The 13,652-nt window shown below is 42.7% G+C and overlaps 1 protein-coding gene across 2 annotated transcripts in view; it reads right to left on the bottom strand.

Annotated features, from left to right (window-relative positions):
• Window positions 1-13,652, bottom strand: part of MYLK3 (myosin light chain kinase 3) — a 54,382-nt gene that overhangs the window by 4,731 nt on the left and 35,999 nt on the right. For both annotated transcript variants that reach the window (XM_037816040.1, XM_037816039.1), the window contains exons 8-10: window positions 13,323-13,464; window positions 7,235-7,305; window positions 1,025-1,153 (exon numbers count right to left, since the gene is read on the bottom strand). In XM_037816040.1, the coding sequence (XP_037671968.1) occupies window positions 1,025-1,153; window positions 7,235-7,305; window positions 13,323-13,464 (342 nt within the window). The remainder of the gene's footprint in view (window positions 1-1,024; window positions 1,154-7,234; window positions 7,306-13,322; window positions 13,465-13,652) is intronic.

The following is a 13,652-nucleotide window of genomic DNA, read 5'->3' on the forward strand; positions in this document are numbered from 1 at the left end:
CCCACAGGGGATAGTTCAGTGTGTTCTTTAAGGGGAGGAAGTAGAAGGAATAGAAATCTGGGGGCAGGAATAGGCCCTCCCATCAGGCTCATCTCTTTCCCCCTTATCACTGAAATAAAGAGTAAATTGAGGCCCAACCCAATATGTCCAGTTACCAGGTACATATTGATTTGATTAAAACATAGCTTGCCATGTCTCTGAATCAGTCAGGCTAGGTTAGATGCTACCCAGGCCTCGGGAGCCAAAGGAAAATTGGCTTTATTAGGCATCTGCTAGAGTGAGGGCAGAGAGGCAAGGCAACCTAACTTGCTGGCCTTGGGCTTCTAAACTTTCCAGCCTGATGCAGCACACACATAGTGCAGGGACCCACGGTAGCAGTCCTACCACAATGGTAAAACTGGAAGCAAAGCATGGCTTGCTGGGCCTCTGAGGAATTAGCCAAGGAAAGCCCACAGTTGAGGAGAAAGGAGAATGTTTAGTCTGTACACAAATCCCTTCTCAGCCCATCCTAACTGCTTCCTCAGCCATGGAAGACAAAGTTTGACAGTGCAGCAGACTGGGTCCAGCCCCATCCGTCCCCTCTCCTGCCCCTTCAGTGCATTCCAGCCCCACTGGAACTGCCAGCTCCTGCACGTCCTTACTGGGGCCTTTCTCTCCAGCAGAAGCTTGCTTTACCCACCCAGGAGGGCCAGGAAATTACTGCCTCTCAGGATCAGCCCACAAGCAAGAACTGATATGAGTTGAGACATAAATATCCCAATTCCCTCACACCCAGATGGAACAACTCTGAGGGGGGTGTTCTACACCAGCTCCCTGAGGTCCCCCACAGGATTGAGCTCCATTTGCCCACAGTGGTAAGTAACTCAATAACACCTGTCTCTCTTCCCTACTCCTCTACTGGTGTTTCCTGGGATCCCTTCCCAAAGGAACTACTTGTATTCAAATTCCTGCTACTTCTGATAATACCCAAACTAAGACTGATGGCCCCCACCCCACTGGGGAGCTGGGGTCCCCCAGCACTCACAGCATGTAGGTGATGACTCCCACACTCCACATGTCTGTGGGGAAGGAGACAAACTCATAGTTGACGACTTCTGGGGCCAAGAACTCAGGGGTTCCAAAGTTCACCTTCAGCTTCTCCCGAGGCTTATACCTGGGGAGGAAGGGGTACAAAGAACCATGGGAATGAGCCCTGGGAGAGGATGTGGATGCTGGGACTAATTCCTGGTGGGGGGTTGTTCTAGTTTGCTAATGCTGCTGGAATGCAAAACACCAGAAATGGAATGGCTTTTATAAAAAGTGTTTATTTGTTACACAATTACAGTCTTAAGACCATAAAGTGTCCAAGGTAATGCATCAACAATCGGGTACCTTCACTGGAGGATGGCCAATGGTGTCCGGAAAACCTCTGTTAGCTGGGAAGTCACGTGGCTGGCGTCTGCTCCAAAGTTCTGGTTTCAAAATGGCTTTCTCCCAGGACGTTCCTCTCTAGGCTGCAGTTCCTCAAAAATGTCACTCTTAGTTGCTCTTGGGGTGTTTTTCCTCTCTTAGCTTCTCCAGAGCAAAAGTCTGCTTTCAACAGCTATCTTTAAACTGTCTCTCATCTGCAGCTACTCTCTCAGGTTCTGTGCATTCTTCAATGTGTCCTTCTTGGCTGTAGCTCCTCTTCAAAATGTCACTCTCAGCTGCACTGAGTTCCCTCTGCCTGTCAGCTCATTTACATGGCTCCAGTGATTTAGTATTTGACATTCTGATCAGAATGTCTTGGAGTGGGTTTATTTGGATTTATTCTATTTGGAGTTCACTGGGCATTTATGCTTTGTGTATTTATATTGTGTAGAGGGTTTGGGAAGTTTTCCCCAACAATTTCTTTGAATACTCTTTCTAGACCTTTACCCTTCTCTTCCCCTGGGACACCAATGAGTCTTAAATCTGGATGTTTTATTTTATCTATCATATCCCTGAGATCCATTTAGATTTTTTTATTTTTTCCCCATTCTTTCTTTTGTTCTTTCATTTTCCATTCTGTGTTTCTCGAGGTTGCTGAGTCGTTGTTCAGCTTCCTCTAGTCTTGTACTGTGAGTATCCAGACTCTTTTTAATTTGGTCAACAGTTTCTTTTATTTCCATAAGATCATCTATTTTTTTTTTTATTTACTCTTGCAATTTCTTCTTTATGCTCTTCTAGGGTCTTCTTCATGTCCTTTATATCCTGTGCCATGCTCTCTGTGCCGGTTTGAATGTATTATGTCCCCCGGAAAAAGCCATATTCTTTGATGCAGTCTTGTGGGGCAGACGTTTTGGTGCTGATTAGATTTGCATGGAAATGCACCCCATCCAACTGTAGGTGATAACTCTGATGAGATATTTCCATGGAGGCGTGGTCCCACCCATTCAGGGTGGGCCTTGATCAGTGGAGCCATATAAATGAGCTGACAGGCAGAGGGAACTCAGTGCAGCTGTGAGTGATGTTTTGAAGAGGCGCTACAGTCAAGAGCGACACTTTGAAGAATGCACAGAACCTGAGAGAGTAGCTGCAGATGAGAGACAGTTTGAAGATGGACGTTGAAAGCAGACTCTTGCTCTGGAGAAGCTAAGAGAGGACAAACACCCCAAGAGCAACTAAGAGTGACATTTTTGAGGAACTGCAGCCTAGAGAGGAACGTCCTGGGAGAAAGCCATTTTGAAACCAGAACTTCAGAGCAGACGCCAGCCACGTGCCTTCCCAGCTAACAGAGGTTTTCCGGATACCATTGGCCATCCTCCAGTGAAGGTACCCGATTGTTGATGTGTTACCTTGGACACTTTATGGCCTTAAGACTGTAACTGTGTAACCAAAGAAATCCCCTTTTATAAAAGCCAATCCATCTCTGGTGCTTTGCATTCCAGCAGCATTAGCAAACTAGAACACTCTTGTTGTTTGTCTTTAGTTCTTTGATTAATTGCACCAAGTACTGTGTCTCCTCTGATTTTTTGATTTGGGTGTTTGGGTTTGGGTTCTCCATATTGTCTGGTTTTTCCATATGCTTTAAAATTTTCTGTTGTTTTTGGCCTCTTGACATTTGCTTTACTTGATAGGGTTCTTTTAGGATATGAAGGATTATTGAAACACCAGTCTCTAATTTGGCAGATCTACAGTTTGGTGGCGTACACTTTCTCTAACTAACCAGCAGATGGCATCCGCATTCCCCTCAAGTCAGTTCCCCCCAACTTTGTCTTTGTGGTGTGTGGGGGTCTGATTCTTGCGGGGTTCAATTGGTGCACCAAGTTTGGGTGTGTTGTTGGTGCTGTCTGTCCTGAATGTGGGGCATGTGTCTGAGCAGTTAGGGAGGGAGGGCAGCTTTAATAATCAAACCTCCCAGGTGTTCCTGGAGATTTAAGGCTGTTCCAAGAGTCTAGACCTTCAGTTCGGTCTCGCCACAGATTGTCTCTGCCGCTGACCCACAAGTCCTTGGTATTGGTGTAGGGTCCCTGGGATTTCTGAGTGGGTCCATCTTCCCAGCCTTGCCCTTCTTAGGGCCTCTGCTGAGGGAAGGCTGTGCTACGTCACAAGTGCGTGCCATCCCTCAAGGGAAGTTCTGGGCCTCTGGGCCCTGCAGGGGCATTCCCAGCCTGCTGTAAGGATGGCTGAATGCGGCATGTTAATTTCCCCCTTTTCGCACAGCTCCACCTTCCCAGCTCTGGGACAATTAGTTGTGAGTGCACTAAAGGCTATTGTCCATGCCCGATATTGTGGTGTGTGCTCGTGCTGCTGGAAACACTTTAGTCACTATGGGTCCCTTGGTGTGTCTCTGGGCTGTGGCGCCCACACCGGGCAGGAATGTTCCCAGCCCACCATGAAGATGGCTGCAAGGGACGTGGGGTTTTTTTCCCTTTTAGCTAACCTCTACCTTCCTCGCTCCGAGACAATTAGCAGCAGGTGTACGAAAGGCTATCTTCCACGCCAGATATTGAGGCGTTCGCGCAGCCCGTTCCTGCCGCACTTTACTGTGTGGTTATCGCTGCTGTATCTGCAGCCGCTTTTGGTTTTTTTTTTTGAAAAGAACTAGTCCGCCTCCAATGCCAACCCATGGTTTTCCCACACTGCAGCACAGCCGCCGGACATTCAGCAGGCTCACTCACTTGTTGCAGAATGCAGACTTCTGGTTTCACCAAGTGCATGGTCCCTGTGGATTTAGCAGATCTTGTCCAGCTGGTGCATCACTGGAACTGGTGTTCTGGGTCACTTTCTGGCTTTTATCTAGTATTTTTCACGGAGGTGTTTTTTTGCCCTGTCTCACCTAGCTGCCATCTTAGGTGGTCCTCCTCCAGTGATTTAATTTAGACCCACCCTGAATGGGTGGAGTAACAGCTCCATGGAAATTATCCAATTAGAGCCATCACCCACAGTTGGGTGGAGCACATCTCCATGGAAACACTCAAAGGATTCCAAAATCTAATCAACACTAATATGTCTGCCCACACAAGATTGCATCAAAGATAATGGCATTTTGGGGGACATAATACATCAAACTGGCACAGGGGTGGACATTCCCAGAGCCTCCTTGGCAGTGTGTTGCCTGGACCTCACACCCCCACCACATGTGGTTTACTGGGAATTGTCACATGTCAAGCTCTCCTAAGTCTTGCCTTAAACACCATTCACTGGGGAGAATCAGAAAGCCACAGTCCTCAAAATCTCAAAATGTCTTACTTGGCATGTAGCCACATGAACAAGTACAAAGAGTATGGAGGATTGCTCTGTGGGTATGCCCAAAACAACTGGAAGGATGATAGAGTAGGAAAAAGGTTTTTGGATATGAAGTCCAAGCTAGGCTAGGAAGACAGATGATGGCTAAGCAGGAAAGAGGACAGCAAAAAGTGTTTTTTCACAACCATCTTTGAAGGAGAAGAAAGTCTCTGGATGATAGCCAAAATTTAATGGGCATTTCCTATATACTAGGCACTTTCCAGGCTATATGTTTTCATAAAAATATTCTTATTTCATCCTCATGATAGATCTATAAAGTGGGTAAGATTACTGTTCCCATTTTACAGATGAGGCAATTGAGAGTGAGAGGAATAAAATGAAGATTCTGCCACTGTGTCCTGCTTCCTTTCATCCAGGAAGATTAGTTTTCAAAGAGCAGCTTTCTCTCCCAATTTGCTGAAAGCCAGGAAGACACAGTCTACATTGCAGTGGGAAGCTAGGGAGCTGGAAGAGAGCACAAGCCCTCCTCTGGCAGCTTGGTCCTCTCCTGCACTGGCCAACTGACCCAACACTCAGGGCTGAGAAGCCAAGCTGAGAGGAAGCCTTCTTCTCAAGGAGACAAGGCTCAAGCCCTCAACCCCTGGAAGCCACCTTTCCCAAGCAGATTGCTTTATTGTTCCCAGTGCCTCATCTTCACCACCCTTTATCATGTGACTTTGTGCCTCTTTCCACTACACTGATGCTGGGCTTGTTGATGTGACTTGCTTTGGACAGTGAGTAGAAGTAACAGTGGACCAGTTCCAAGCTAAGCCTTAAGGACTTGCCCTCTTGGTCCTCTGCTTTCACCATAAGCAGAGAACGAGAGACACATGGAGCAGACCTGCACTCACTGACCTGCATCTCGGATCGCAGCCCAGCTCAGCTCTGCCTAGATCACTGATTCCCAACCAGTGACATGCTAGTAAATGTTGAACAACCAGCTATCGGAGAGGGGAAAAACCAAAGGCCCTGATTTGTAGGGTTCACTGATTTCTGTTGTATAAATATCCATTTCACCGTGGGCAATTTCAAGTTTTCAACACTGAACACAGAGTTGGGAGGAGATGTTTATGCCTATTACCATACAAATGTAATAGGCATAAATAATCTCAAAAGTATAGATAATAGTAAAACATAGTAAAATAGGAAGTGATGAGTTTTGAATATTTAGTATCTTTATTTTTAATATAATTTTTTAATTGTAGGTTCATATAATTCAATTTTTAATAATGACTGTGGTTATCAACTGGCTTGCAAAATTCCTATCAGGAACCAGTATGAGCTGGGTCCAGCACACCACTCCCCTCAACTGACCCTCCAATGAATGAGAATAACGATTGTTATTTTAAGCTGCTGTGTTTGGGGGAAGGTTTGTTATGCAGTGGCACTGTGGCAATAGCAAACTGATACATCGATCCCAAAGCTATGTCAAAATGCTCACCAAGACCCCACCACCATCACCAGGACTCCTAGCACAAGGACAGCTGTCCCTCTTTCCTGCCTCATAGGGTTTGGGGGTAGGTATCCTCTTGCCCTGTCAAAGAATCTGATAAAATGGACTTGGATTCCAATGTAAGCCCTTGAGGACCAACTCTGTATGCAACAAATTGGGAAACCCAGCTTCGACCAGATAGTTCTCATCTTGTCCTCAGCCTTGACCCTCGGCATGACCCTACTTAGATCAACTGATGGCTCCCACTGCCCATCCTTCTTGCTGGATGTTGGGAGCCAAAGGAAAATTGGCTTTATTAGGCTCCTGCTAGAGTGAGGGCAGAGGATCTGCATTATGAGGGTGCTTCCTATGGGCAATAGCTCTACAGGGGCACAGCTGTCATCACACATCAGTGTGTACAACTAGGCAGGACTGTACACTTCACTGGGCTTTTTAAGGGACTTTAAGCATTTTTTTTATTATATACAATGTTCACTTTAGGTATTGAAACTTCAGAACCTAACCACCCTCATGGGACGGGTCCCCATAGCTGCTACAGGCCAGGAGATTCTGTGGTTACATCATCACTTTGTGAAGGTCCAACCCAGTTACGACTGGCTCCAGAACCTGGGATCTCCTCCATGGCCCCACTACACACTGTTAGTACCCATTTTCCTATTCAGCTCATACATTTCCTGGAGGGCAGGGATGATATGGGGTGCATCACACAGCCCAACACACCCTGGCTCCAGGGAGGCCCTCTGGGGAATGAATAGAATTGTCACCCCCATTCATTGGCCCCATTTAACCATCACTGCTTTCTGCTCAGCAAGGTGGCTTGAAGGAGAGTTCACTTCACAGCCTCTTAAAAAGAAGCAGAGCCCGCAGCACAAACCACCCCCTGCAGAACTAACCAGGCTTCTCTGCAGAGCCCTGGTCACCAGCCTCTGAGCGAGAGCTTCGCTGAGTCAGTCCCCAAACTCCAGAACTGGCTGAGCCTGGAGGAACAATGCTCGAGGCAGCCACAAAGAGTCCCCAAGGTGTTTTGTCAGTGTCAGAATAAAACCTCCTTACCTTCTGGCCAACCCGAAGTCAATGATCTTAACTTGGTGTCCTGTCTGATTGACACACAGAATGTTCTCCGGCTGGGGAAGAAAAGGAAGTCTGCTTAGCTCAATAAACAGGGAAAGAGGTCTGCAAGCCTCAGTTTTCCACCCTCCAAGGTCAATGAATGGCTCAGGACAAGCTATGGGGGTTAGACAGATAATGAAAAAGGATAAAGTGGGCTGGTGTGAGACAATAAGGAGAAGTGTGGACCGTGGAGAACTGGAGGACTCCTGCTCTGTGTAAAGCAGCCACCTTTGCCATTCAGGAATGCAGGCTCAGATGTCAATGTCTCATTCCACAAGAAAAGCCAGAAATCCAGATTTTTCTGTGAAAATCCCAAGCTTTTAAGTGCCGGCAATAAAATCAAATTTAAATACACATTCACAGTACTTGGGAGCCAAACAGAAGGCCTCTGGAATGTAGCTTTGGCTGCAGCTGTTTGTCAAGGTTCTCAATCCTGGCTGCGTATTAGAATCATCAGGGGGACTTTTAAAAATCTCGATGCCCTGGAACAACCCTGATCAATGGTATCAGAATCTCAGGGGTGGGACCAAAGCACCAACAGCCTGGTCTTGGTCAGAGCTGCTAAATGACAAATTTGGGGGCTGGGGGAAGATGGAGGGCTTATGGTGGAAAGATCCTGGACTTGGGGCCCAGTACCAGCTCTGCTGTTACCCAGCTCTGTGGCCCTAGATGAGTCCCTTCCCTTTCCTGAATCCTCAGTGTGCCCATCTGTAAAATGGGAAAAATAAACTCTTCCTGCCTGCTTCCTGAGAGGTTGTAAGGATCAAATGCTATGTGTAGAAAACACGTCACAGCTTTCAAAGCAAATGTCAGGTATTATTTCTCCCAACAGAAGGTTTTGATGTTGTTTGTGTTGTAATCAGGTTGTGAGATTCCTCATATAGTTACAGAAGAATGAGCTTTAAAAATCTTTCTGTCCTCTTTATAAGGTCTAGAACAACACTGTCCAATAGAAATATACCGCAAGCTGCATAGATAATTGAAAATTTTCTAGTAGCCACACTAAAAAAATTAAAAAGAAACAGGTGAATTTAATTTTTATAGCAGCTTTACTGAAATATAAAATATAAATACAAATATAATAATATTATAAAATTCACACAATTAAACTGTACAAGTCAGTGGGTTTTAGTATATTCATGAAGATGTACAATCATCAGCACTAATTCCAGAACATTTTCATCACCTCAAAAAGAAACCTCATACCCATTAGCTGTCACTATCCAGTCCTCCCCGCCCCAGACCCTGACAACCACTAATTTATTTTCTGATTCTATGTGTTTGCCCATTCTGAACATTTCATATAAATGGAATCATAAAACACTTGGACTTTCGTTTTGGGCTTCTTTCATTTAGCATAGTGTTTTCAAGGTTCACATATGTTGCAGCATGTATCAGTACTTTATTCCCTTTTATGGCTGAATAATATTCTATTGTTTGGATATACCACATTTTGTTTATCCATTGATAGACACCTGACTTCCACTTTTTTGGCTATGATGCTCATAACTATTACTACTATGAACATTCCTTTGCAATTTTTTTTGTCAACTTATGTTTTCAATTCTATTGGGTACATACCCATGAGTGGAATTGCTGGGTCACATGGCAACTCCATGTTTAATATTTTTATGAACTGCCAAACTGCTTTCTAAAGTGAATGCACAATTTTACAATCCCACCAGCAATATATGAGGGTTCCAATTTCTCTACATCCTAGCCAACACTTGTTATTTTCTGTCTTTTTTATTTCAGTCATCCTAATGGGTGTGAAGTGGTATCTCATTTCCCTAATTACAATGAGCTTACACATCTTTTCATGTGCTAATTGGATATTGGGTTATTGGACCTACAGGTCCAGCCATGGAGAAATGTCTATTTGAATCTTTTGCCAATTTTTAATTGGGTTATTTGTGTTTTAATTATTGAGTTGTAAGAGTTCTTCATATATTCTGGATACAAGTCCCTTATCACATATGTGATTTGGAAGTATTTTCCTGTGGTTTGTCATTTCACTTTCTTGATGGTGTCCCTATTAGCACAAATGGACAAATTATGATAGCACAAATTTTGGTGAAGACTAATTTAAATATTTTTCTTTTTTTGCTTGTGCTTTTGGGGTCAGATCTAAGAAACCAATTGCCAATCCAATCTAAGTGATCAATCCAAGGCACAAAGATTTATTCCTATGCTTTTTTCTATGAATTTTATAGTTTTAGCTGTTACATTTAGGTCTGTGATCCATTTTAACTTCATTTTTGTACATGATGTTTGTAGGAATACAACTTTATTCTTTTGCATGTGACTATCCAGTATGCTGTTCCAGCACCATTTGTTGAAATGTCTGTTCTTTCTCTCATTGAATTGTCTTCGCATAATTGCCAAAAAATCAATTGACCATAAACGTAAGGTTTTATTTCTGGAGTATCAATTACAGCTGATTGATATATGTCTGTCCTTATATCAGTACCACACTGACTTGATTTCTGTAACTTTGTAGTAAATTTTTAAATCAGAAAATTTGAGTCCTCCAATTTTGTTCTACTTTTTCAGGATTGTTTTCGTCATTCTGGATCTCTTGAATTTTCTTGTGAATTTTAAGATCAGCCTATCAATTTCTTCAGAGAAACCAGCCGGGCTTCTAATAGGGATTATGTGAATCTGTAGATCAATTTGGAGAGTATTGTCATGATAAAACTATTAAATTTTCCAAATCCACAATCATGGGATGTCTTTCCACTTATGTAGATCATCTTTATATTCTTTCAACAGTATTTTATGGTCTTCATAGTACAAGTCTTGCACTTCTTTTGTTAATTTTTTTCCTAAGTATTTAATTCTTTTTGATTCTATTGTAAATGGAATTGTTTTCTTAATTTCATGTGCAGAATTTCATTGCTAGTGTAAAGAAATACAGTTGATTTTTGTATATTTGTCTTGGATCTTACCATCTCGCTGAACTTGTTAATTAGTTCTAATAGTTTTTTAGTTGATTTTTTAGAATTTTCTATATATGACATCACATCATCTCTGAATAGAGACAGGTTTATTTATTCCTTTTCAATTGGGATACCTTTTATTTATTTTTTTGCCTAATTGCTCTGGCTAGAACCTCCAGTACAATGTTTAGTAGTTGTGGCAAAAGCAGACATCCTTGTCTTTACTCCTGATCTTAGGAGGAAAGCATTCAATCTTTCACCTAAGTATAGTGTTGGCTGAAGGTTTTTCATAGATGGCTTCATCAAGTTGAGGAAGTCCCCTCTATTCCTGGTTTGTTGAGTGTTTTCATCATGAAAGGGTGCTGGAATTTTGTCAAGTGTTTTTTTTTTTTTTGCATCTATTGAAATTATTATGATTTTGGTCCTTTATTCTATTAATATGGTATATTACATTGATTCATTTTCATGGTATTAACTTTGCATTCCTGGGATAAATCCTACTTTGTCATGTGTCTAATCCTTTTTATATGTTGCTGAATTCAGCTTGCCAATATATAATTAATGATTTTTGTATGTATTTTATAAGGTACATTGGTCTGTAGTTCTCTTTTCTTTGATGTCTTTTTCTGCCTTTGGTATCAGGGTAATACTGACCTCATAGAATGAGTTAGGACATGTTCTATCCTTGTCCATTTTTTTTGGAAGAGTCTGTGAAGCATTAATGTTAATTCTTCTTAAACATTTGGTAGAATTCACTAATGAAGCCATGCAAGCCTGGCCATTTCTTTGTATTAAGTTTTTGATTACTAATTCAATCTATTTACCTATTTTAGGTCTATTCAGATTTTCTATTTCTTCTCAAGTCAGCTTTGGTAGCTTGTGTGTTTCTAGGAATTTGTCCATTTCCTCTAGGTTATGTAATTTGTTGGCATACAATTTTTCATATTATTCCCTTCTAATCCTTTTTTATTTCTTTCAGGTCAGTTATGATGTCCCTTCTTTCATTCCTGATTTAGTAATTTGAGTCATCTCTCTCTTTTCTTGGTCAGTGTTGCTAAAGTTTTGTTCCTCTTCTCAAAGAACCAACTTTTGTTTCTGTTGATTTTTTGCTATTGTCTTTCTGTTTCATTTGTTTCCACTCTAATCTTTATTTCCTTCCTTCTGCTTGCTTTGAATTTAGTTTGCTCTTCTTTTTCTAGTTTCTTAAGGTGAAAGGTTAGGTTATTAATTTGAGATCTTTCTTGTATAGGTTTCACAACTATAAATTTCCTTCAAGCATTGCTTTTGCTGCGTCCCTTAAGTTTTGATATGCTGTGTTTTCATTTTCATTTATCTCAGAATATTTTATAAAACATAACTTTTAGTATTATAGTTTATTTAACCCAATATATCCAAAATATTATAATTTTAATGTTTTCAATATAAAAAAATTATTAAAGAGATATTTTCCATTCTTTTTCATATTAAGTCTTTGAAGTCCAGTGGACTTACACTGGATTTACACTTACAGTGCATGTCAATTCAGACACTAAATTTTCATCAGAAATATTTTGATCTGTATTTAGATTTGATCTGTATTTAGATTACTTTTTTGAAAAAGTAGATTCACATGTCCAAGTTGTTCCGAACTTATTTAAAAGTTCTCCAATAACTGAACCAAGTATCCGTTTTAATTAATTTGAATTAATTTAAATTTAAATTTAAATTACTCAGTCACACTAGCAGCATTTTAAGTGCTCAGTAACTACATGTGATTGGTGGCTACCATATTGGACAATGCAGCTCTGGAGCCCTTTCTTCATATTTTATTCCACACAACATCCCTAGGAGGTAGGTATTATTATTATTATTTCCCATTTTGCAATTAATGAACTCAAGGAACTTACCTAAGGTCCCATCACAAGGGAAGCTGAACCATCTTAACTTTCCCTCTTGGCTGGGAAATGGGCCTCGGCAATGAGCGCCTCTCTGCTGCAGCACCACAGAAGCTGCCCCAAAGGATGTTCCTAGACCCCAAAGTGGATTTCTGGGCTTGCCCTAACTTCCCACCCCACAGAGCATGCCAGAGGGGAGCCTTGGAATTAGCCCCAGTGAGTAGGGAAAGCCTGCGGCTAACTCCCCACCACCTCCACCACTTTTCTGAATGCCCCAACCTTACAGTCTGATTTCAATCGTAAAAGAAGTTCAGGAGGGGCAAAGTTGACCCTTACAGGTCCAACTAACCTGCTTCCCATCTTCTATGGTGAGTCACTGAAATCAATCTCCCTCCTGCAAAGGCTGTGGAAAACACACCCTCCTATTCGCCCCACGGAGTGGAAAACCACAGAAACAGGTGCCATGTATCCATCACCTACCACCAGCCAGGCACTCTGAGCAGGACTTCATGTGCATGGCACTCCCAAGAATTTATCCCATGTATACAGTCCCAGGAGGGGCAAAGTTGGGGTGAGGATACCATCACAGCATTGTCTGTAATGGTAAAAAAAATGAGGCACAACCTAAATACCCACCAATAGGAGACTCAAAAGAAGTTGTAATACATCCATCTGGTGGACTACTGCATGGATCTTAAAGAGAGCGAGGAAAGATGTCTACAATGTATTCTAGTTTAAAGCAACTTTTAAAACATAGATGATATTCTGATCTCCTTTGTGTGTGCTTGTGTATAGTGCCAGATTGCTAACAAAGAAGACCTCTCAGCATGGGAACTGGGATGGGAACAACTTTCACCGAGTATTTTATACACCTCTGCATTGTTCATACTTGTTACCACAAGCATGTATTCCTATTTTAATTACTTTAAATTAATCTTAAAGATATTTTGAAAGACAGACAAAGGTCAACCGTATCACTTAATCTTCAAATAACACTTAAGGAGGTCCCCTTTTTCACATTTTACAAATGGGAGCACTGAGGCCCACAAGCAGCATGACCTGCCTGTCCAAGATCCCAGAGCTATGAAAGGGCAGAGATCCAGGAAAGGAAGCCAGGACTGCCCGTTGGTAGCACCCCCGCAGATGAGAGTGCACCAGAGGCCCAGCACCCTGGGTGGGGAGGGCCTGCCCCCCCACATGCCCAGGGCAGAGCCTCACCTTGAGGTCCAGGTGCAGGATGTAGTGCTGGTGGAGGTAGTGCACGCCCTCACAGATCTGCTTGGTGAACAAGATCACATCCAGTTCAGTCAGGTGGCACTCGTCATCCGTGATCCTGTCGAAGAGCTCACCCCCGTCCACACTGCCGGGGCAAAGGGAAAGGTGGGCACCAGACCAGGTGAGGCTCTCAGAGGACTCGTCTGCTGTCATCACCAGGGGTCAGCAGAGGGTGTACCCACGAACCAAGGGATCCCTGCCATTGCCACCTTTTATCAGGACCTTTTCTCAGGCCCATTCCCAGCTCAGTGTGGGTGGCAAAAAAGAAGTGAT

This window comes from Choloepus didactylus, chromosome 22 (assembly GCF_015220235.1).
Source record: "Choloepus didactylus isolate mChoDid1 chromosome 22, mChoDid1.pri, whole genome shotgun sequence".
Classification (NCBI taxonomy): Eukaryota; Metazoa; Chordata; class Mammalia; order Pilosa; family Megalonychidae; genus Choloepus; species Choloepus didactylus.